The 14,342-nt window shown below is 48.6% G+C and overlaps 1 protein-coding gene across 1 annotated transcript in view; it reads left to right on the top strand.

Moving 5' to 3' along the window:
- The first annotated feature begins 4,609 nt into the window (after positions 1 to 4,609).
- Positions 4,610 to 14,342, top strand: part of LOC138372276 (cell adhesion molecule Dscam1-like) — a 183,155-nt gene continuing 173,422 nt past the window's right edge. The window contains exons 1-2 of the mRNA XM_069337554.1: positions 4,610 to 4,738; positions 8,722 to 8,833. Coding sequence (XP_069193655.1) covers positions 4,610 to 4,738; positions 8,722 to 8,833 — 241 coding nt within the window. The remainder of the gene's footprint in view (positions 4,739 to 8,721; positions 8,834 to 14,342) is intronic.

Genomic DNA, 14,342 nt, shown 5'->3' with positions numbered 1-14,342 from the left:
ATGGATTTAAACATGAAAAATCGTGCCTGGCAAACCTAATTGAGTTTGATAACAAGGTTAATAAATTAAGACAGGAAAAGGAAGTCTGGGTAGACTATTTTTTTAGACTGTTAAAAGGCATTTGAGACTGTTCCCCATGAAAGAAAGTACACGATGGAGAATCAGGTTGGGATAACTGGGAAAACAATGGACTGGGAGTACCTGAAGGACAGAAAGCAAAGAGTCACAGTCACAGAAGAGGATTCAAGCTGGAGGAATATAACAAGAGGGGTCCCACAAAGCTCTGTCTGAGACCGCAGCTGTTCCTAATTTATGGGAAGGATCTACCCGAGGGAGTGAGCTCACACATGTCAATGTTTGTTGATGATTCAAAGCTGATGAGGAACGTGAAAGGTGAGGACTGCAGGAAATTACAGGACCAGGACAAACTCCAGGAGTGGTCCGACAGGTGGTTGCTGGAGTTCAATCCCAATAAGTGCAAGGTAATGAGGTTGGGAAAATGAGATAGGAGACCAGAAGGCATCTAGACCATACAGAAAAGATGAACATTTTAACAGATCTGAACGTCATGTTTCAAGTGGTCTGAGGCTAGATAAATTAAGCTTTACAAAGCTTTACATAAACATTCACATACATGATTAAAGTGTCGGGCTGATTGATCTTCTATGCTAAGCGTTGGGTCACGATGTTGTTGTCGAGTGAGAACTGGAGAACTTGAAGGTTTCACAATATCTTCATGACCCTAAACTCCTCCCCCTTTATAGGTTACTGCCTTTAGTGCTGGAGTGTTGTTGCATGACCCAACCCTCCCCACCTGTGTCTCTCAGACCCACCCTCAAAACACCGCCTTAATGAACTTCATTTAGTTCATAAATTTAAAGAATTAACTTCAATCATGTTGAATTTAATGAATTAACGTTAATCTGGGTTCAGACGAGGAGTCACAATAACGTGGCTGAAATCTGTTGATCAAACCACACACTAGAAAGTGAAGGGACGACGACGTTTCGGCCCGTCCTGGGCCATTCTCAAGTCGATTATGAGAATAATCCAAGACGGACCGAAACGTCGTCGTCCCTTCACTTTCTAGTGTGTGGTTTGATCAACAGTCTAGGTTCATCAATCGTTGATGAACCCAGCGGCCATCTCCAAAGGCAGATCTATTAATATTTATCATACAGTGATGTAAAAAATATATTTTCTCAAATACATACTGCTCTGGGGACGGTGGCTGGGGGTGGAGACAGAGCCCAGGACGGCGCCGGTCCAGTTTCGTCAGGAAACACTATTAAACTAGAAAAGTAAAAAAGGAGAGATTGCGTTGGATGTGTTGATGTTGGCCCGGGGAACATTAACTGTTGGGAGGTAGGTTGGTCCTCTGGCTAATTATACTTGAGTATACTTAACTATTTTTGTGCGCTATGTAACCATTGGTGAAGATCTAAAGCATTAACTGCTTTGTTAACTTGGTCCGTCTGTGTGAGTGTCTCTCTGTGTGTGTTCACCTAGTTGTGCTTGCGGGGGTTGAACTCTGACTCTTTCGGCCCGCCTCTCATTGATTGCGATCAATCAACTTATTTTTTCACACATACACACACACACACACACACACACACACACACACACACACACACACACACACACACACACACACACACACACACACACACACACACACACAGGAAGCAGCCCGTAGCAGCTGCCTAACTAACTCCCAGGTACCTAGATACTGCTAGGTGAACAGGAGCTTCAGGATGAAAGAAATTCTGACCATTTGTTTCCGCCTCGGCTGGGAATCAAACCCGGGCCCATAGGACTACGACCCCCGAGCGCTGCCCCCTCAGCTCAGCTGCGAGGCTTTGAGTGTATCCCTGTGTGAGTGTGAGTGTGTCTTGAGTCAATGTCCACCTTGAACTATGTACTCACCATTGTGAACAGTGTAGTGTGAAGCAGCCGTCTTAGTGATAAGTCTGAAATTAAAAACAAGTCAGTCATAATAGTGTGTAAGGTACTTGTTATTAATTCCCAGTGATAGGGGACAGGAAGCCTGTACGTATATTCATCGAGGCACCGTAAGGCAACTACTGATCGTCTCCAGGATGCAACTCACAACAGTTGTGTTACTCCTGTTTTACTTTTTGGTGATAAGAAGTATGAGGTGAAAGGAAACATACCCAACCGTTTCTGTCCTGCCCGGGATGGAATCCGAGTCGGCTCGGCTGGTTGTGAGGAGAGGACGAATGACAACTGTGTCAACTTCAACAAATTTTTAATCTGGAGTTTCATATTATAAATATTCTGTTAGAAGCCTTGCTATGTTACACGACTCATTTGTTGACTGAAAATGTTCACTATAATGGCTAGTAAACAGGGCCGGATGGCTCAATAGGACAAGTAGGCCATGGCCTCGGGCCCACTAGCACCAGGGGGTCCAGCAGGACCAGGGGGCCCAGCAGGACCAGGGGGCCCAGCAGGACCAGGGGGGGGGCAGCAGGACTAGAGGGCCCAGCAGACCAGGGGGGGGGGGCAGCAGGACCAGGGGGAACCATTGGAAACCTTACCTTACCTTTGTCAAGTCTACCTCTTGTATATACTTTCTGATCACTCAATTCTACCTGTAGTCGAGTTGAGATTATTGCAATGTTCCTACTCTTATACAAAATTAATTTAATTGTAGAATGAATTTTGCATAAAAATTGTTCCTTTGAATATGATGCACTAACGAGCTGTTGTTTATTATCTCAGGTAAGGCGGTGCAGGTGAGCCGTGTGTTGCTGATCTCAGCTGATGGCTCAGCTGTTACATGGGTGAGTAAGTTTATCATTGTTTACTGTGAACAGATGACGTTTCACTGCGAGTGTTTGCCGGTTTTTTGTCCAGCAATTGTAGGTTAACTTAGGTAAGTTTTTGTGAATAACATGACTGGTTTATTACACAGAAAATGGTCAAAAGTTGTGAAATTTGAATTTCAATCAGGTTTTGTCTCTTCACAAGAACCTCTCTTTCCTTCACCTGTTGCTTTGTCTCTCTTACCTCCTCTATCCCTTCTTCACCTCTCTCTCTCTCTCTCTTCCTCACCTCTCTCTCTCTCTCTCTTTCGGGTATGGGGACGACCCTCCCCATACCCAAGGTAAGGACGACACTCCCCATACCCAAGGTAAGGACAACACTCCCCATACCCAAGGTAAGGACAACACTCCCCATACCCAAGGTAAGGACGACACTCCCCATACCCAAGTTAAGGACGACACTCCCCATACCCAAGGTAAGGACAACACTCCCCATACCTAAGGTAAGGATGACCCTCCCCATACCCAAGGTAAGGACGACCCTCCCCATACCCAAGGTAAGGACGACCCTCCCCATACCCAAGGTAAGGACGACCCCTCCCCATATCCAAGGTAAGGACGACCCCTCCCCATACCCAAGATAAGGACGACCCTCCCCATACCCAAGGTAAGGACGACCCCTCCCCATACCCAAGATAAGGACGACCCTCCCCATATCCAAGGTAAGGACGACCCCTCCCCATACCCAAGATAAGGACGACCCTCCCCATATCCAAGGTAAGGACGACCCCTCCCCATACCCAAGATAAGGACGACCCTCCCCATACCCAAGGTAAGGACGACCCCTCCCCATACCCAAGGACGACCCACACTGGTGGTAGCTTCATTGTATTCGTTTAAAAAAACAAAAAAGAGAAAAACTGGTTATTTTTCAAATTGGTTTTTTCTATGTTCTTACCAGGTAGACCCCACACGGTGCGCCTCCCCTGACCCCAGTGTGACCCCGTGTACCCCACGGAGGTCAGAGAAAACATGATCCAGACATACAAAATACTTGGTGGTATTAAAGGTAGTAATATGCAGGTTAAGCAGTAACGAAACAAGAGGACATTGATGGAAGCTTTGTCGGCAGACGAGCCACAGTCGTGTGACGAAACACAACACAATTTATGTACATTTATAGAAATTGACGTCGAGACGACATTGCGTTAGTCACACCCAAGCGACAGTAGAATGTGCAAGGCTTAAGAGCTGAAGATCAATCCTCTAGGCACAAATAGGCGAGTACACACACACACACACACACACACACACACACACACACACACACACACACACACACACACACACACACACACACACACACACATAGCAGTGATATATAACCCTCCAACAAACGACAGAAGACCAAGGCAAGAGTATGACAACAACAAGATGGCAGTTAACACTATAATTGAGAGAGCACCTGCTGCTGCTTGTAGAAATTGATTCCATCTGCTCATAATGGGGGACTTCAGTCACGGAAGGATAGACTGGGAGAAGAAGGAACCGCATGGAGGTGAGGATACATGGAGAGCTAAACTATTGGAGGTGGCGACAAGAAACATTTTAAAACAGCATGTCAGGGGACCCGCAAGAATGAGAGGAAACGATGAACCAGCGAGACTTGACCTAGTCTTCACTCTGAACGACCTCGACATAAGGGAAATCGGTTTCCAAGCTCCCGTAGGAATGAGTGATCACAGTGTAATAATGTTTGAGTATCTGGTCGAAGTAGGAATTAATTAATGTACTCAAGGAAGGGACCTGAAAACAAAAGGATGGCATTCCAAAAGGAAAACTATGAGGAGATAAGAAAATTCCTTACAGATATAACTTGGGAAACAGAGCTCAGAGGAAAGACGGCCAAAGACATGATGGACTTCATCACACAGAAGTGTAAGGAGGCCGTATAAAAGTTCGTCCCAATCCAAAAGGAAAAATAAATGCAGGTGAGAAACCCATGGTTTAATCAGAGATGTTAGCTAGCAAAGCAACTAAGTACAAGGGCGTGGATAAACTATACAAATAACAGGACACTTGAGAGCAGAGAAAGATACCAGAGTGACAGAAATGAATACGTTAGGGTGAGAAGAGAGGCAGAAGTACAATACGAAAATGACATCGCAAACAATGCAAAGACTCAGCCTAAATTGCTGCACATCCACATCAGGAGAAAAACAACAGTGAAGGAAAAGGTAATAAAACTGAGGATAGGGGCAGACAGATTCACTTCAAACGACAAGGAAATGTGCGAGGAACTCATTAAGGAATTCTAGGAGGTCTTCACAGTAGAGCAAAGAGACCTCTCAGAGATAAGAGATGGAATATCTAACCGAACACCACTAGATGAGTTTGTGATTACCAGGAGATGGGAGAGGTGAGAAAGCATCTGCTAGAGTTGGAAGTGACAAAGGCTATAGGCCCGGATGGAATCTCCCCTTGGATACTGAAGGAAGGAGCAGAAGCACTATGTCTGCCACTCTCCATAGTGTATAACAAATCACTGGTAACAGGTGAACTACCAAAAATTTGGAAGACTCCTAATGTAGTCCCTTTATACAAGAAGGGGGATAGACAGGAGGCACTGAACTACAGGCCAGTGTCCCTAACTTGCATAACATGCAAGCTGATGGAGAAGATTGTGCAAAGAAAGCTAGTGGAACATCTGGAGCGAAAGAACTGTGTAACACATCAACATGGGTTCAGTGATGACAAATCATGTCTCACAGGATTAATTGAATTCTATGACCAGGCAACAGAAATCAGGCAAGAAAGAGAGGGCTGAACAGACTGCATAGCTTTGGAGTGCCAGAAAGCCTTTGACACAGTACCACATAAGAGACTCGTGCATAAACTGGAGGTGCAGGCAGGAGTGAAAGGGAAGGTACTCCATTGGATAAAGGAGTACCTAAGCAACAGAAGACAGTGAGTCACTGTGAGGGGTAAGGTCTCGGAGTGGCGAGGCGTCATCAGTGGAGTCCCACAGGGATCAGTCCTTAGACTTATACTGTTTCTAATATATATATAAAGGATCTCCCAGAAGGAATAGACTCGTTCCTTTCATTGTTTGCTAATGATGCAAAAATTATGAGGAGGATTAAGACAGGAAAATAGTATGAGGCTACAAGATGACATAGAGAAACTGAAGAAATGGTCCAACAAATGGCTATTAAAGTTCAACCCAAGTAAATGTAAGGTAATGCAACTAAGTGGAGGAAATAGAAGGCCACACACTGGATACCGAATGGGAGATGAAATCCTTCATGAAACGGACAGAGAGAAAGATCTAGGAGTTGATATCACACCAAACCTGTCTCTTGAAGCCCACATAAAAAGAATAACATCTGCGGCGTATGCGATTCTGGCTAACATCAGAACTGCCTTCAGAAACTTGTGTAAGAAATCATTCAGAACCTGGTATACCACATATGTAAGACCAACCCTGGAGTATTCGGCCCCAGCATGGAGTCCGTACCTTGTCAAGCACAAGACGAAGCTGGAAAAAGTTCAAAGGTATGCCACTAGGCTAGTCTCAGAACTAAGAGGCATGAGTTACGAGGAAAGGCTGAGTGAACTGCTCCTAACGTCGCTGGAAGACAGAAGAGCTCGGGGAGACATGATCACCACATACAAAAATCTCAGGGGAATTGACAGGGTAGACAAGGATGGATTATTTATCACGGGTGGCACACGCACAAGGGGACACAGGTGGAAGCTGAGTACCCAAATGAGCCGCAGAGACATTAGAAAGAACTTTTTCAGTGTCAGAGTAGTTAGTAAATGGAATGCATTAGGAAGTGATGTGGTGGAGGCTGACTCCATACACAGTTTCAAATGTTGCTTTGGTATTCCCTTATCCAATAGAGTACCTTCCCTGTGTGTGTGTGTGTGTGTGTGTGTGTGTGTGTGTGTGTGTGTGTGTGTGTGTGTGTGTGTGTGTGTTTGTGTGTGTATGTGTTTGTGTGTGTATGTGTGTGTGTTAAAGTGAAATATATGTAGTAGACATAATATAGAAAAATTGATCGGTTAGAAAGGCGGGGTCCAAGAGCTAATAGCTCATTTCTGCAGACACAAACACTAAATACAAAGAGTAAACACACACACAAACATGCAGAAAGGCTCCCCAGTTACATATAGCACACGAGACATGTGTGGACTGTGTCGTATGTGGACTTTTGTCCACCAGAAAAATACAACAATTGGTCATTGCATTTTTGGGAAAAAAATAAAAAACTGTTGTAAAGTAATTATAAAATAATATATAAAAAGCGATAAATATATTTTAAGGAAAGGCCTTTTGTGCGAAATGGGGAAAAAAACATTGTCAAAAAGTAATTGGTTTTGTGCAGGGAAAATATATATGTTTTTGGAAAGTTAATCGCTCAGCGTGAGGAAATGAATGCGGATTGGTATTGTTGTTGTGGGTGTGTTGTTGTTGTAATGTTGTGACCACCTGGTGTTGTGACCCCCATGGTGTTGTGACCCCCCTGGTGTTGTGACCCCCTGGTGTTGTGACCCCCCTGGTGTTGTGACCCCCTGGTGTTGTGACCCCTGGTGTTGTGACCCCCTGGTGTTGTGACCCCCCTGGTGTTGTGACCCCCTGGTGTTGTGACCCCCCTGGTGTTGTGACCCCTGGTGTTGTGACCCCCCTGGTGTTGTGACCCCCCTGGTGTTGTGACCCCTGGTGTTGTGACCCCTGGTGTTGTGACCCCTGGTGTTGTGACCCCTGGTGTTGTGACCCCCTGGTGTTGTGACCCCTAGTGTTGTGACCCCTGGTGTTGTGACCCCCGGTGTTGTGACCCCATGGTGTTGTGACCACCTGGTGTTGTGACCCCCCTGGTGTTGTGACCCCTGGTGTTGTGACCCCCTGGTGTTGTGACCCCTGGTGTTGTGACCCCTGGTGTTGTGACCCCCGGTGTTGTGACCCCATGGTGTTGTGACCACCTGGTGTTGTGCCCCCTGGTGTTGTGACCACCTAGTGTTGTGACCACCTAGTGTTGTGACCCCCTAGTGTTGTGACCCCCTGGTGTTGTGACCCCCTGGTGTTGTGACCACCTAGTGTTGTGCCCCCTGGTGTTGTGACCCCCTGGTGTTGTGACCCCCTGGTGTTGTGACCACCTAGTGTTGTGACCACCTAGTGTTGTGACCCCCTGGTGTTGTGACCACCTAGTCACAACACCAGGGGGTTTGTGACTAGGGGGTCACAAATAAATATATTCTCTGTATTCCCTCTATTTCAGCAATCTCTCCTGCTGTGAAGGGGGAAGTGAGTACTGAGCAGTACTCAAGACGGGACAACACAAGTTATGTGAATAGTACAACCATTGGGATCCCTGGACTTACTTCCTACATAGTGTACTATATATACACATGTGTACATGACATAACGCTACAGGCGTCGCTTTAGCACAAGACACTACAAAACTTCTGCATTCGTCTTTCCCGACGAGTCCACTTCTATCGTACACTACTCAAGGTTGCCTACCTGAGTCTGTCTTCCCTGGTCCTCACCCCCGAGGTGTTTATCACTCTCAGTAAGTCACGGGTCGGTCCTATACAGTATCGTCACGGTGCCCCAACACCACTTCTACTCTCCACCAACACCCTGGCAGGATTCCCCCGCTGGCTTAACTTATTACAAGCCTTAACAGACGGACAGTACTTTTATCTCGTAACTCAACTTGGCCATCCCAGGATACGTCGGACCAATCACCAGTACCTCGCTAAGTATCACAGACAAATCACTGCCTGCGCCGACTCGGCCACTTGTTCCCACTGGAACACGTCTTGAGTTCAGAACTGTCCTGCTGAACTGATTCTTGTCGACCAAGATGCCACCCACATCACTTCTGCGGACTACAATGTGATTAGTAAGACATAAACTACACAGGGGCCAGATAAGATCACAGCCTTCCACCGGGGAGCAGAAAATAGGGTCCGGTGCGCTCAACAGATGGCGTCGACATCGTCACACCCAGTAAGCCCAGAACTAAGGCAGCAAAGTAAGCAATTATAAAATGAAGGCACCAAGCCGGGAAGGCTATGTAGCACCATCCCACACCTGCAAAGCTATTTCAAGTACCTTTATCCCTCCTAGTGAGCTTGTTGGGGAATTCCTTGCACTCCAGGATGTTCTTACTCTGTGGGCCGACGAAGACACCAGCTTTGACCTTAGACGTCTTAGGGAAGACGTCTTGAAGGTTCTGGAAGGCTGCCCGACACCTTATCTAGTGCTGTGACACATTGTTTCATGAGACCAATGTGCTGTACAGTGGCGGCGTCTGCAGCTTCCTGGGGTCCACTGTGGCCAGTCCCACCTGTGGTAGTGGGCCTTGTGTCCCGCACTGTTCCAAAGGTTAAGACAGCTGTCACACATTTTATAACCGCCTTGGAGACCCGCCTGGGAGACCAGCCTGGGAGACCCGCCTGTGAGACCCACCTGGGAGACCCACCTGGGAGACCCACCTGGGAAACCCGCCTGGGAGACCCACCTGGGAGACCCGCCTGGGAGACCCGCCTGGGAGACCCGCCTGGGAGACCCACCTGGGAGACCCACCTGGGAGACCCACCTGGGAGACCCACCTGGGAGACCCACCTGGGAGACCCACCTGGGAGACCCGCCTGGGAGACCCACCTGGGAGACCCACCTGGGAGACCCGCCTGGGAGACCCACCTGGGAGACCCACCTGGGAGACCCGCCTGGGAGACCCGCCTGGGAGACCCGCCTGTGAGACCCACCTGGGAGACCCACCTGGGAGACCCACCTGGGAGACCCGCCTGTGAGACGCACCTGGGAGACCCGCCTGGGAGACCCACCTGGGAGACCCACCTGGGAGACGCACCTGGGAGACCCGCCTGGGAGACCCACCTGGGAGACCCACCTGGGAGACCCACCTGGGAGATCCGCCTGTGAGACGCACCTGGGAGACCCGCCTGGGAGACCCACCTGGGAGACCCACCTGTGAGACGCACCTGGGAGACCCGCCTGGGAGACCCACCTGGGAGACCCACCTGGGAGACCCACCTGGGAGACCCGCCTGTGAGACGCACCTGGGAGACCCGCCTGGGAGACCCACCTGGGAGACCCACCTGGGAGACCCGCCTGGGAGACCCGCCTGGGAGACCCACCTGGGAGACCCGCCTGGGAGACCCACCTGGGAGACCCACCTGGGAGACCCGCCTGGGAGACCCGCCTGGGAGACCCACCTGGGAGACCCACCTGGGAGACCCACCTGGGAGACCCACCTGGGAGACCCGCCTGTGAGACCCACCTGGGAGACCCGCCTGGGAGACCCGCCTGGGAGACCCACCTGGGAGACCCACCTGGGAGACCCGTCTGGGAGTTTATGCAGCACTGTATTTATCTAGAATAAATAAATTTCAAAATATCACTGCCCTTGTCTCTGTGCTGGTCACAAAAGCAAAAATTAAGGGGAATAATAACCATTTTGTTTCTCTGGAGACATAAACAATTACAAAATGACAAAAAATACATAAAAATTTGTCACAATAAATGCGGAGTCTCCACCAATAAATAAAGAGAGTCTCCTCGGGCTCCTCCAATAAAAGTAGGAGCCTGAGACCTGGGGTAAGCAAGACCAATACACAGCAATACAAGGACTAACTGACAGTGTCCAACCCGTCCTCCTAAGGTCATCATCAAGGAAACTGTGACTTTAAAGTGGTCTCTCCTAACCTACCAGAGGACCCAAAACAGAAAACGGGACAGTACGCCACTTTCGCCAGCCGCTTTCATTTTCTAGTACGACAATTTTTGGCCTTATGTAACGCATACGAGCGAAAAGCGACGTTGTTTGTAGGAGGGACAGGGAAGGGAATTGTCAGGGCCAAGCACCAAGTCATTACGACTATATAGCACTGGGATGGGATCAGGATAAGGATTTAGGATGGGAGAGGGAAGGACAGGATGGTGTTGACCTAACTGACACGAACATTAAAGTGAGGCGCGGTGTTAGGTGGAGAGTGAGGCAGAACAACAACACGGACACAAAAACATCCCTGACTGGAATTGAGGAAACCAAAACAGGAGGACCATGCAAAGCAAATCCGGGCAAATAATATAATAATGGCTGTATGCAAATGAACTTTCGCCAACACTAGAGCGAGTCAGTTAAGCCTTGCTGGACTGTGTAGTGCTTGCTGGGGGTGTAGGTGGTGTGTGTAGTGCTTGCTGGGGGTGTAGGTGGTGTGTGTGGTGCTTGCTAGGGGTGTAGGTGGTGTGTGTAGTGCTTGCTGGGGGTGTAGGTGGTGTGTGTAGTGCTTGCTGGGGGTGTAGGTGGTGTGTGTAGTGCTTGCTGGGGGTGTAGGTGGTGTGTGTGTGGTGCTTGCTGGGGGGTGTAGGTGGTGTGTGTGGTGCTTGTTTGGGTGTAGGTGGTGTGTGTAGTGCTTGCTAGGGGTGTAGGTGGTGTGTGTGGTGCTTCCTGGGGGTGTAGGTGGTGTGTATGTTGTGCTTGCTGGGGGTGTAGGTGGTGTGTGTAGTACTTGCTGGGGGTGTAGATGGTGTGTATACTGCTTGCTGGGGGTGTAGGTGGTGTGTGTAGTACTTGCTGGGGGTGTAGGTGGTGTGTGTACTGCTTGCTGGGGGTGTAGGTGTGTAGGTAGTGTGTGTGGTGCTTGCTGGGGGTGTAGGTGGTGTGTGTGGTGCTTGCTGGGGGTGTAGGTGGTGTGTGTGGTGCTTGCTGGGGGTGTAGGTGGTGTGTGTGGTGCTTGCTGGGGGTGTAGGTGGTGTGTGTAGTGCTTGTTGGGGGTGTAGGTGGTGTGTGTAGTGCTTGCTGGGGGTGTAGGTGGTGTGTGTGGTGCTTGCTGGGGGTGTAGGTGGTGTGTGTGGTGCTTGCTGGGGGTGTAGGTGGTGTGTGTGGTGCTTGCTGGGGTGTAGGTGGTGTGTGTGGTGCTTGTTGGGGGTGTTGGTGGTGTGTGTGTGGTGCTTGCTGGGGGTGTAGGTGGTGTGTGTGGTGCTTGTTTGGGTGTAGGTGGTGTGTGTAGTGCTTGCTGGGGGTGTAGGTGGTGTGTGTGTGGTGCTTGCTGGGGGTGTAGGTGGTGTGTGTGGTGCTTGTTTGGGTGTAGGTGGTGTGTGTAGTGCTTGCTGGGGGTGTAGGTGGTGTGTGTGGTGCTTCCTGGGGGTGTAGGTGGTGTGTATGTTGTGCTTGCTGGGGGTGTAGGTGGTGTGTGTAGTACTTGCTGGGGGTGTAGATGGTGTGTATACTGCTTGCTGGGGGTGTAGGTGGTGTGTGTAGTACTTGCTGGGGGTGTAGGTGGTGTGTGTACTGCTTGCTGGGGGTGTAGGTGTGTAGGTAGTGTGTGTGGTGCTTGCTGGGGGTGTAGGTGGTGTGTGTAGTGCTTGCTGGGGGTGTAGGTGGTGTGTGTAGTGCTTGCTGGGGGTGTAGGTGGTGTGTGTAGTGCTTGCTGGGGGTGTAGGTGGTGTGTGTAGTGCTTGCTGGGGGTGTAGGTGGTGTGTGTAGTGCTTGCTGGGGGTGTAGGTGGTGTGTGTAGTGCTTGCTGGGGGTGTAGGTGGTGTGTGTGGTGCTTGCTGGGGGTGTAGGTGGTGTGTTTAGTGCTTGCTGGAGGTGTAGGTGGTGTGTGTAGTGCTTGCTGCGGGTGTAGGTGGTGTGTGTGGTGCTTGTTGGGGGTGTAGGTGGTGTGTGTGGTGCTTGCTGGGGGTGTAGGTGGTCTACAGCTGATGATAATGTTGACTGTCTCGTATACCCTTGTATAAGAAACATGTTGAGAGTTCTTCAGAACGCTTCACGAGTTGCGGAGCTTTCTTATCAAATTCGCTGTTTTCAAGAAACTTTCCTATGATTGACGTCAAGTTAACCGGATGATATTTCACAGCAATAGATCTGTCCGTTGTCTTCAGTGTTGGGGCCACGTTGGTCACCCTCCACGCACAAGGGACTAGTCCTGTGTTGATTACTTCACTGAATGTGGTTATTAGTGAGTCATAGAATTTCTCTTTGGGCTCGTTTAAGGCAGCTCAGTACTTACTCCAAGTGTGCTAACCTAACCTAACCTAACCTTTGAGGTCGAGCCTAGCCCCAGGCCGGGCTCGTGGAGTAGAACTACCGAAACCCTCTCCAGGTATTTTCCAGGTATACTTGAGCCATGTGTAGGTTAAGAAGGATGTTTGTATTTGGCTTGTATATACGGGCTAGGAGGGCGTGCATGTGAAGGTGTGCCTCGTACAGTGAAGGGGAGTGAGGGAGTGTTGAAGCACAGTCTTAACGCGACAGTTAAGAGTCAAGTGGCAGTGATGGCTCAAGTGTTACAGGCAGCGCTCACAAACATTGACCAAATGCCTGGTAATACAACAGCTTCTTTATACCGTAAAAACATCAAGAAAACATAGAGAAATAACTGGCAGCTTATCAAGTGCAAGGCTTACTGTAGCAGTGCTTCCATTACATGTTGTGTGTCAACTGTACCTCTATACCTTCCTAATACACACACTGACAAAACATACACAGAATACCAAAATACATAATCCAGCCTTCGCTAGGCCTAACTACACAGAAACTTAATTATATAGAGAAGTATATATTCTAAGAGAAGTTCCGGATCAGCCGGGCTGTGATGGGTATGTAGACCTGCGGGCCGCTCCAAGCAACAGCCTGGTGGACCAAACTCTCACAAGTCAAGCCCGGCCTCAGGCCGGGCTTGGGGAGTAGAAGAACTCCCAGAACCCCATCAACCAGGTATCAACCAGATATAATTTATCTTTGAGAAAATGTAGATTTTGATTACACAGTACAGACAAATTTCTTAGTATGTATTTGAGGAGGGCCACTGCTTCACTTTCTTGTTCACCAATTTGTTCATTAACAAATGTGTTAATACTGTTCTTATGGCTCATTCTGGTACTTAATTTTCAACGATTTTTTTTGTCGTCCCAATCATGTGATAGTCTTACCTCTCCTTTCAGTTGTCTTTTGTTGAGTATTTTGTATGTTATGAACAAGTCTCCTTTCTTCCTTCATAAACAATTACTTTAGTTTTAGTCTCTTGAGTCTTTCTCGTAAATCATGTCTCTCAGCTCTGAGAAGAGTCTGGTCGAATACCAGACTTGATGTAGACTCCTCACTGTTTGGACGGAAGAGCGACGGTCTACGGTTCAATCTCCGACCGTCCACAAGTTGTTGGGTACCATTCCTTCCCACCGTCCCATCCCAAATCCTTACCCTGGCCCCTTCGCAATGCTATATATTCGTTATGGCATGGCGTTTTCCCCTGACAATTCCCTTCCCCTACCTCAGGGGTGCTGCACAGTGCAGGAATGATCACATAGATGTAGAAATCAGGTTACTAAACTTCTTGCTCAGATATCAGACAGCATTTTTTCATGTTGGAAAAAGTAATTAACACAGTTGATATACTGAAGAGTGATCATGAGAAATGTTGTGAGTAATGACAGTTCCCAGGTCATTTTCTCTTGGATCTTGGATCCCGTCTTCTAAACTGTTGCTCTTGGATCCCGTCTTCTAAACTGTTGCTCTT

The sequence above is a fragment of the Procambarus clarkii genome, chromosome 38 (assembly GCF_040958095.1).
Source record: "Procambarus clarkii isolate CNS0578487 chromosome 38, FALCON_Pclarkii_2.0, whole genome shotgun sequence".
Lineage (NCBI taxonomy): Eukaryota > Metazoa > Arthropoda > Malacostraca > Decapoda > Cambaridae > Procambarus > Procambarus clarkii.
Note: the sequence above shows the minus strand (reverse complement) of the source record. Positions and strands in the feature narration are given on the sequence as shown.